This window comes from Neopelma chrysocephalum, unplaced genomic scaffold (assembly GCF_003984885.1).
Source record: "Neopelma chrysocephalum unplaced genomic scaffold, ASM398488v2 Primary Assembly neopelma1_96714, whole genome shotgun sequence".
Lineage (NCBI taxonomy): Eukaryota > Metazoa > Chordata > Aves > Passeriformes > Pipridae > Neopelma > Neopelma chrysocephalum.
Genome location: NW_020925358.1, coordinates 460907 through 471744, shown reverse-complemented (window position 1 = coordinate 471744; position 10838 = coordinate 460907). Strand labels below are relative to the sequence as shown.

Below are 10838 nucleotides of genomic sequence, written 5' to 3'. Positions count from 1 at the left end.
AGCATTAAAAAAAACACTTGATAATACAAATGCATTAAAGATTTTCGAAATTAGTGGTTTCCTTTAAAAAACATTACTTATGTGTCACTTTGTGCTAAGGCTGTGGCAAGCAGATTAAATGCTAAAAATGGTGGATTTAGATAAAAATTTAAACTAATAGAAATGGCAGTACTTGTCATCCTGCTGCTATAAAATACCCTTCTAAAATGCTATTTCTCCCAAAGTACTATGTTTACATTCACATCACAGAACCCTCAAAGCACTTAAATTCCAAAGGCTTGCAGTCAAAGTGAAAGGAAATGCTGCTTGCTTTTATCATCTTCTGTGATTTTTCAGGATTTTTGTCTTTGGTGACAATAAAGTTACTATCTCAAAGTTTCAAAGTCCTGCATGATGCATCTCTCTTTACTACAGCTGCATTTATTGCAATTACCCCAGGAGGAAGTAAACCAGTATTTTAAACCTCTTTTAAAACAATCTCCAGTTTTGCAAATCTGCTTTCTAAATTCCAGTCAAAGGAATTTTTATGAAGTTGTATGTATTATACAAACACTGTGCTTTCTTGATGAAGAGCCAAAATTTGAAAAAGGAATTGAGTCATGTGAATAACAAAGTGTATAGGCACAGGTTTTTTTTTTAAAGGCACAAATGTTATACAGTTCATATAAAAATAAATTAAATCTACAGCATTGATTCAAACAATCACAATACCCATAAAATTTCCTAACTGCAGAAGTAAATCTCTTCTGTCTTTTGCAATTTTGTAACACATTGCACTTAGGAAAAAAACCCTATATAAAACAACTTACCTGTTAATAATATACGATACACAGGCAGTAAGTTACATTTTTTTTATACTTCTCTAACTCAGCTGGTTTTATGGCATGAGTGGATGGAATAACTATGTCAGACTTTGCCTCTTCTTTCTTTTCAAATTGGCAATTGAAGGATCTGAAAAATTAATACTGCTTATGGAAAGATGAAATAATTCTTACTTGCTTTCCCATATTTTTAGGTTCAACGTTTACAGTATAACATACAATTTCATACTTTCAGTGCAACTATTGATTATTACTTTGACTTCGTCTATAAATTTACTAATGATCATTTACAGAAGTGTTAATTTCAGTGCTATTATAAAGTAATAAAAAGTTTGCAAAATGACTTTTAAAAGTGCATTTTCTGTTCTGATGATTAAACCTCAAAGTAGGTCAACATTTTAAAAAAATTAATGCATGTTAAAATAGCGTTTGAAAAGTAGAGAGGGCAGAGTGAACTTCTTGCACTCCTTTGATCCAATGACTTTCACATGTTAATCAGCAGTCTGCCATATACCATCCTGAAAAAGAAAGGTAGGGTTTTTGCAGTCAGTAGATAAAACAGATTTTTTCAGTATTTTCCTGCGAGCAGTTTGACTAACTATGGAAAACAAAAAAAGTAAAACAGTTTTCAGCCACATTTTCTGAGGAAAAGTAATTATTTATGCATCACTTATTTAACAGTTTTATAATTTATAATTTAGCACTATATAATATATCATATTAACTTGAATATATAAGCATGTTGGTATCTTACCAGTGGCAAATCTCTTCTTAAGGAGAGAAAGTCGATAGCCAGTGCTTACTAGCTCTACATCTATTCCTGAAAGGGTGCTTCCTTCACAAATGAATTGCACTGCAAGTGTTGCTGGTTTACTAGGTCCTTCTGAAAGTTCAAATTTTGCTCTGAGTGATCCAGAACCTATAAAAATAACAAAACTGAAAGGCTGGTTGTTTCGCAAGACCAAGGCAATCTCCCAAAAATTTTAGTAGTAAGGAGTAGAACTCAAATGGTGATCTTTAAGACCTATTTCTAGTGGCAGTTCTATATAAATTTTCAGAGGACATGAGAGTACAACTCTTTTTTCCAATACTCTGTTTAAGACAGTGACTAGTGAATAAATTAGAGGGAAACAATACACATTTCTACAAGATTATACTCATAGAGGAATGTGTATATCTGACAGCCTGGTAGTCTCTTATTACATTAAATACCTGATTGTTCCCTATAACCATCAGTTATGCTTCCTGGTTTATCTTGTATGTAGTACTTTCCATTAGCAGATTTTAAAGTACATCAGAATATTTAAATGTTGTCACAATCTGCCTGGAGGAATGCACATGAACAAAACCATCAGAAGAAATGGAGCTGAACGGTAATGTACCAAGAGGAAAGCAATTCTTATTTTTCAAATAAATACAAGGTCTGATTAAATACTGTCCTGGTTGGAACGGCTGGGACCGGTTCATCACTGGATGGGTGTAACCCAAAACTGTGTATTCTATGGCCTTCCATGCCATTTCCCAAAAACTGTTGTCAGTAGAGGCCTATGTTCCTGTCCTCATACCCTTTTATGGAATTCCCCACTCTGATACCCTTTTATGGAATTCCCCCCTCTGAGGGAGGGACTGAGCATCCTCATGCCCTTTTATGGAATTCCCCACTCTGAGGGAGGGACTGAGAACTCCCGCCTGAACTGGAGAATATATAAACTGGGAGTTTCGGAACCTTTCCACCACTCGTGGGATCCAGAGGAAGACTGCAGACCACCGCTCTCAACTAGACTACAGACCACCGCTCTCAACCAGACTGAGACCACCACCCTCAACTGGACTGCAATCACCACTTCTGACCAGACTGCAGCAACTCTCCCACCAGCAGGTTTTTCCCCTCTCCCTTTACTTTGGACTCGGGGGGGGGCAAGGAACACCACTTTTGTTCATACCCCAGGGTGCTGGGTTATACATTTGGGTTTTGCAGGTTAAAACCAATTGTCTGTCTGTATAATTGTACTTATTGCATTATTTTAATAAATTGTTATTCTGACTTATAAATATCTCTTTTGAATTGAGTTCATTTCCCCTGCTGGTTAACTTTTAAACCAGCACAAATACATTTCCCAAAACACAGTTGCTTCTTCATAGACAATGGCGAAGTTTACTTCAGTGCCATTATAAAGTAGCAATAGTTCAAAATTACTTTAAGTACACCTTTGTAGTCAATGCAAGACAAAACCCCCCAACATTATTGCTGGTCTCCTTTTCGAGTTCCTAAACAAGACTTTTTTGTCCTTACAAAATATGCTGGGAAAAAAGGATTTAAACAGTGAATTAATGGAATAGTGAAAGTCAAGTATTGTTATTTATTTAAAACAACTAGTCAGTTGGAACTTCTAAGTGAGGAGGAAAGCTAGTAACTGAAATTTTACTAGGGTAAAAGTAGGAATTGATGAATGAAATTGTTTAATGCAATGGCTTGTTCTTGGCTTAAAGTCCATTTCATTTTTTCAGTAGGTCTGTCACAGTTTGGATAAATGGGAACTTCTTTTCACTGTCAGTATGGAAACTCGTATTCAAGTGCTTCAAAAAAACATTGCATCTGCAAAGGTTGCAAGGGCTGTGACATCAACTGGACCTCAGGGAAAGGCAGCTGGGCAGAGAACAACTATTGGTACCTTACAAAATGCTATATAAATTACAGCTCTGAGCAGATGTACATAGATTTTTTTTTTCCTGGAGTTGTATATGGTCAATATAAAAAACCCTAAAAATGTTGGTCGAGAATCATCTATAGTTGAGTCTATCTCAGCACAGGACTCTTGGATTTTTGGTTTTTTCTTTTCCCCAGTTCTTCCACTTACCTCTTTCTACTTTATCTCAATTGCCAGTGTATGGAAAATCAGAACATAGATATTAAATGTATTTCCCTTTCAAGAACTGCTCATTTCCTTGCTCAGTCTAAACTCTGTTTTAGTGGCACTAGCTGCTTTCAAGGACCTTCACTATTTTGCTTTTTATAATTAGCCAATATTTTTATATCTCACTGTTAATGGAATGTCTCAGGAGGAATTTGATAAGAAAGTGAACTGATAAACAGGATATGGCAAGTGTAAACAGGCATGAGGGCATAGAGGCTAAAATGATTACCTTTTTACTGTTATCATTTTTCTGTACAAGAAAACAAAACAAAAGACTTCAACTTGCCTCCATTCTCAGACTTCTCTGAAATGCTAGATATTTTCCAATAAGCTTTCATCTGATCCGCATTCCTGTAAGAGAATGGAAGGTTAGTTATAAGCACCAACTTTTAGAATTTTTTTCAGAATATTATTTCCCAAGATTTACACTGGTACCTTACAGACCATGCACCTATAACCTATATCTCTCAGTGGAGGTTTATAAAAATATTTCATCATTTTAAGGTGAGTTTGTGGAAAACTATACAAAACAAAAAGGAAAAAAGAAGGGTGTACCTGCATTGCCCCTGAGCTTGCAGCAGACCTCAGACATACATACCACCCTTTTATACAGTTAACACTGTTCTATGCCCAGGTTATGGCTGTACTTCACAACTCAAAACCCTCTGTGGTCTCAAAAGGTAAGGGCAGGTGTCATAGATTCTAAAAATCCAAGGGGAAATTTTCCTTCCCCTGCCCCACTGTAAGAAGAGAGAGTTTGAACGGGGAGGGGGAAGGGGGGCAATGAGCTTTACAAAAGACGACCTAGTTGGCAGAACTGCATTCCCGACTGATGGTCCATCTGAGACTGGAGTGAGGGGGGAGGAGTTTTGCACTGTTGCGGCCCTCCTCACAAAGGGCAGAACAGTTTGGGTTTCTCTATGATTGAGACGGGGGAGTCTGTGTGCTTTGGAAAAGCTTTGAGGCTGTTTTTCTTGCTCTCGACGTGGTCATTTCTGACCACTTGCCTCAACTTGCTTGCACACTGCCCCTGCCTCCAGCCCGAACCTGCTGTGATTTCATCAGAGTTTTGTGCTCATTGGGAGAAAAGGAGGAGCCTTGAAACACCATCAGCCGAGGACAACAGTGAGTTCCATGGGGGTGGACTGTCTTTCTTTTCCCCTTCTTCCATTGGAGGAGGGTCCCCATCTTTTCAGCTTCTCCCATGATCTGAGACCCCCCCGCATGGTGACCGCCAGAGCCCAACAGCGCCCCCTGCAGGCTACCACAGAGCACTGCAGGCTCTGCACCTCCAGTGATCCAACAGCGCCCCCTGCAGGCTACCACAGAGCACTGCAAGCTCTACACCTCTAGTGATCCAACAGCACCCCCTGCCAACCTTGATTAGAACCACGCTAGAGGACAGAGAAGTATTCAGACTGTGTCTTTTTTTTGAAGGGGACTTTTGGGTCCAGGACTATTGTCTAGTTGTTTTTGTGTGAGGTTACTGTCTTTGCCAACATACATATATATTTTAATAAAGGATTGTTATTTCTTCCTTTTTCCATACTTCCTCGATTGGAGCCCCTTAATTTTGGATTTACAATTGCTGAGAGAGAGGAGTTTGGTCTATCTCATACCTCATCCTCCTTAGCAAACATTCCAGTCTCTTCAAATGGAGACAGCAGGCCAAACATGCTGGAAGCAGTTTGAAAGCTGAGTCTTTATACTTCATGATGATGGTATGAGGGGGGGCAATATTGTTTACTATCCCCTATGTGAGACTCCTGGCTGTGTGAATTTTATTCCATTTCCATTCTAGTAAAACTAGTTGGCAGAAGTGGTTCAGGGCTGAAGTTAACTTCTGATGCTGTGAAGGGCCAGAAAAGCAAAGGGCACCAAGCACCATAGTCTCTAAGCTGACAGGGCATTTTAACTCTGACCACTTCGCAACTGTTCCATCAAAGTCAAGTGTCTTGGTTTGAAATTGCCCCCCTGGGAGCCCGGGGACCTAGAGGTGATTGGGTCCCAGGGCAGTCTCCCCTGAAGGACCAATCACCGCTCGTTTTGTTCGCTCCTGTGAAAAATCAGATATACACAACCACCGGAAGTTGTTGGCAGAGAGAGTCTGTCTGCTGGTGTGTCGGAGTGTTGTGTGTAAGAGAGGATTGGAGATACGAGGGGTGGCTAGGGGGCCACTGAACCAAGGGGTCCCCCTGGCTTCCTCAGCCCTAGTTCGACTAGGGCTGGGGCAGTTTCCTCGCTGGTTCTCCCCCTCCACTGTAAAGGCAGTTGGAGCGGACTCGGAGGCCAGCCAGGGGAGTTGCAAATATTTACTCCCCTAGCAGGCATGCTTGGTACTGGAGCCGAGCCAAGGGACAGGCAAGCATGCTCGGAGCTTGGAGAAGCAGCTGCGACTCGTTGCAGAGCTGGAAGAATTCCAAGCGAAATTGGAGACGGGCCAGAGGGCTCGGGAGTTGCCCCTGCAGTGATTTAAATGGGGGGCAGCCAAAAACTGATTGAGGAAAAATGCATTCCCGAAACACGTGCACGTGATGAGCTGAGCTGAACTACAGCAGCTACGGAACTAAGAGAGAGAGAGAGAATCACACAGCAGAGATTGGCATGGAACCAAGAGAGCACAGACTCAAACTATTTTCTTGGACTTCGTAAGGAAGAAAGGACTTCAGTAAACAGCTGGAGGTTAGTGGGGGGAGTGAATCAGAGGAAACCTTTTCTCCCTGAACACTCCCATGAGAGAAAGACTGCTTACCTATCAACCTAAGGGCTCCTCCTGGACTGAATTAAGGGAGAGGCTTAGAAGGGTGATAGACGTGTGTAATATTGTATATATATAGTTGCTTTTATCTTGTTCAATATTTATTTGTGTAGAATAAATGTATATATCTTCCCTTCCCTTTGCCCCTACAGAGGTGTGTTTGCCTGAAAGTTTCTCTTCGGTGTTGAGGTAAAATTGTGGGAAGGGGTGGGAGAAGCCTGGAAATTGGATTTTGAATTTTTGTGGTGGTTCAAACCACCATATCAAGTCAACAACTTAAAGCTATGAGCAGCATGAAGTGCTGATAGGTTTGAAACTGTCTGGCAGGAGTGAAATGCTCACACAAGTAGCATAGATGGTAGTGGTTACTTGCAGGAGATTGAATCAGAAAACATTTATTCTTAAAAAAACCCAACCCACTAGACCAAGCATATAGCAGGAGACACATACTAGAGCTGCCTGGGACATGACTGTATTTTTTTGTCAGGTTTCAAGGCTCAAAATTCTAGCCTTGTGTAGTTGCCTAGGTAAAAGAAAGAATACATGAGGCTCAAGTCCCTTACTCTGATGAATCTGAAATGAAACTGTCACTAAGTTTTGAGTCTTTCTAGCTAACACTAAGTGTTCTGGGTGGACATTCCTGCCCTCACTCAGGTTTCATTACTGAGAGGTTTGTGGAAGAAGCCTGAGCAGGGAGGGGAGAGATTGGCTTCATCAAATATTCTAGTCAAGTTGTGGAGGCAAGATAATGAACCTGCCCTTGCTCAGAATAAGCTTAAGGAGATTTGGTTAAAAGTATTGTTCCCTTGAAATACCAAGTCAAGAAAGATTCAGTCTTGGCAGGATTTTTTCCACTTAAAATAATACTGTATTACCACTTTGTCCAATTAACACATTTAAATGTACTGTCTCCAGAAACATCAGAACCTTTCTGATAAATACACCAGGTTTATTTTATTTCTGAACCTCACTTTATAAGGTAAACTGATCTATAAGTAATAAGGTTAACAAAGCCTGACTTCCCACAACTTAGTATTCTTTTCCCCTCTTAACCTTCATGTTAAAAAGACCTTCTTCTTCCTCTTGAAAATAAACAGTCCAGGAATTACATTACAGCTTGGCAAGTACCTACGTGCTGCCAAACCATAGGCACAGTGATTGAATTCTGCTCACCTTTTGCTCCAAGGATATTGCACTCTGCCTAGCCCTGCTACCCCATGCTTGTTTTCACAAACTTGTAGAAACATAATTATCTGAGACACATCTTACTTTCAAGTGCTGCTGTAAATGGTCTGCAGGCTTAGAAGGTGGGGCCAGATAGCTATGGGTCAGATAATAATCAGCATGACACTTGAATTGAGAGACAGTGCTACCCGGCTTATGAAGAGCTCCTCAGCTACTGAAGTTTGTTTTAAAACTATTTCAATTATAAGCTAATTTTTGGCAAAAAGAAAGCAAACATTGGAAATTTCAGAAATGCTTATATTCAGAAAGGTTTGTATTATTATACAGTTGGAATGGGTGCATATAATCTCATTTTAGTCAATGTGAATTGGCTGTACATGATCTGCTTTGGGCCAGAAAATGTCCTAAACATCTGGTACTATGCATTTTATCAAGAGGAAAAAAATTCCCTGTTTCTTCCAGTGACATTTTTCAGGTTGACACTAATGAATACTCTGAAACGAATTTGAAATAATAAAAAGTATTACTATTACCATTTTGCGGGTGGAAGTGATTGCATGTTTATTACTCCTCCATCTACTGGTACAATAACCTGCACATTAGACAGCATACTAGGCACATTCATAGACTCTGGATTATACTTATAATCCACTCTCACATCAGTAGTGCTAGCACTACATTTCCAGTAAGTTGCAAGATTCAAGGGAGTGGACTGGATGCCATTTGAAGAGACCTGTAAAAGAAGAAACCATTGAAAGCATCTGTCATAGGTTTACTTGCTCTAAAAATCCAAGCAGAAATTTTCCTTTCCCCTGTCCCACTGTAAAAGAAGATGTTGAACGAGGGAGGGGGAAGGGGTAATTGCCTATACAAAAGAACTAGCTGGCAGACCTGCATTCAAGGTTGATAGCTTTCTCTAAGGCTGGGGGGCTGGGGGGGGAGGAGTTTTTCTCCCCTCCTCTCTTTGGAAAGAGGCACTTCACTTTCTGCCTTAACGGAGGCAAGGTGTGTGTGTGTTGGAAAAGCTTTGAGGCCGTTTTGCTCTCGACCTTGTCATCTGGCTGCTCTCCGGCCTCAGCTTTCCTGCGCGCTGCTCTGTCTCCAGCCCAAATCTGCTCAGATTTCATCAGAGAGTTTGTGCTCATCGACGAGCAAGGGGGAGTCCTGACTACAGCCAGCCGCAGACAGCATGAGTTTAGGGGGAAAGAAACCACCCTTCTTTCCCCTTTTCCCCTTCCCCTCCTCGGTGAGGGGGAGATCTCCATTTCGGCTTCTCCCGCGAGCTGGGGCCCCCATGCGGCGACCACCAGAGCCCAACAGCGCCCCCTGCCAGCCACCACGCAGCAACTGCAGGCTCTGCACCTCCAGTGATCCAACAGCGCCCCCTGCCAACTGTGATTAGAATCGCGCTAGAGGACAGAGAAGTATTCAGACTGTGTCTTTTTTTTGAAGGGGACTTTTGGGTACAGGATTATTGTTTAGTTGTTTTTGTGTTCTTTTGCTGGTTTTGCCAATATACATATATCCTTTAATAAAGGGTTGTTATTTCTTCTTTTTTTCTATACTTCCTCAATTGGAGCCTCTTAATTTCAGATTTACAATTGCTGAGAGAGAGGAGTTTGGTGTACCTCATAACTCATCCTCCTTAGCAAAACACTTCAGTCTCCTTAAACTGAGACAGCATCTTAATAAAAATATTTCTATTTTGGGTAGAATTAGGGAAAGATGGTAATGAGTATAACTCTAAATACTGACAAATGACCAACAGAACAATTGACCTCTGAGCCCTTAATCTCAGATTTCTGAAGACTGTTGTAGCCTAAAGTAATTCCTGGTTTGTTTGGGTTTTTTAATTAAATAATTAAAAAAGGGTTTGAAGTCTCTCTGGGCCATGAGGCTCCTTCCTGTTCTGGTCAAAACAGTTTTGTTTTAGTCTTCAACTAGACCTTATGACACTGACCATCACTCTCTGGGCCTGGCTGTTCAGCCAGTTTTCAATCCCCCTTGCTGTCTGATAATCTAGCCTATACTTCATCAGCTTCCCTATGAGGATGAGTGACAAAAGCCCTCCTGAAGTCTAGGTAGACAATATCCACTGCTCTCCCCTGATCTACCAAGCCAGTCATTTCATCATAGAAGTTTATCATATTGGTCAAGCATGACTTTCCCTTGGTGAATCCATGCTGACTACTCGCGATGACCTTCTTGACCTTCATGTGCCTGTAAATGGTTTCCAGGATGAGTTGTTCCTTTATATTGTGAGAGGTGAGAACATTATGCATTCTCATATATTACAGTTGATACGTTACAGCATCAAAAAATATGCAATTACAAAATCAAAATAGACATAATTACAAACTCAAACAAACCCCCACCAAACCCCCTAAATTCAAGAAAAACTTAACTTTGTTAACAAACAGTTACAGTGTTTGAAGCTTGCACACATGAATTGGACTGAAGTGTGAGTAAACTGAAACAGGTCATGAATGAACATGAAGGCATAACATGAATTCACTCAGCCTTGGCAGTGACATACCCAGAACTGGCTTAGATGAGGGATGACAGTTCATCTGCATGCAAACAGGCAAATAACAATTCTTATAATTTCTGTATAGATATGAAATCTGCCAGAGTTCCTTAAAAAATTCCAAAGGGAAAAAAGTGTTTACCTGATACTTTAAAACATCCACATTATAATAGGATGCAGATGGATTGTGCTCAGATAATTTCTTGAGGTAGACAGTTATGGCTTGCATGTTCATCCAAAAATCCTTACTACTAGAGTCACTTTGTGACTGATCACTACAAAGAAAAAGAAAGGTAGGAATCAAAAAACAACACTGAGTTTTATTATTTTGTATGTCTAAAAATTAAGACTAGATCTTTCCCCTTCTTCACTATTCCAAGCAAGAATTTGTTCTAATAACACATAATTGTACCTTCCTAAATATTAAGACAAATTAACTGTTTGTTGTAGCTGGTAAAAATTCTCCTTCCAGGTTGTCAAGCAGTGAGTTTCCTCCACTGATGATCTGCATCCCAAGATGGAGCGAATGCCAAATTTGGATTTTACATTTAATAAAACACAATACAATCAGGTGCCATGAGAATGTGTAGGAGGTGGGAATGAAAGTGGTGCTTGAAGAGGAATGTTATACA

At 40.3% G+C, this 10838-nt stretch overlaps 1 protein-coding gene across 1 annotated transcript in view; it reads right to left on the bottom strand.

Moving 5' to 3' along the window:
* Window positions 1-1316: 1316 nt before the first annotated feature.
* Window positions 1317-10838, bottom strand: part of LOC113981706 (F-BAR domain only protein 2-like) — a 240011-nt gene continuing 230489 nt past the window's right edge. Inside the window, exons 22-26 of the mRNA XM_027709262.1 lie at window positions 10349-10481; window positions 8213-8412; window positions 4023-4087; window positions 1576-1740; window positions 1317-1339 (exon numbers count right to left, since the gene is read on the bottom strand). Coding sequence (XP_027565063.1) covers window positions 1317-1339; window positions 1576-1740; window positions 4023-4087; window positions 8213-8412; window positions 10349-10481 — 586 coding nt within the window. The remainder of the gene's footprint in view (window positions 1340-1575; window positions 1741-4022; window positions 4088-8212; window positions 8413-10348; window positions 10482-10838) is intronic.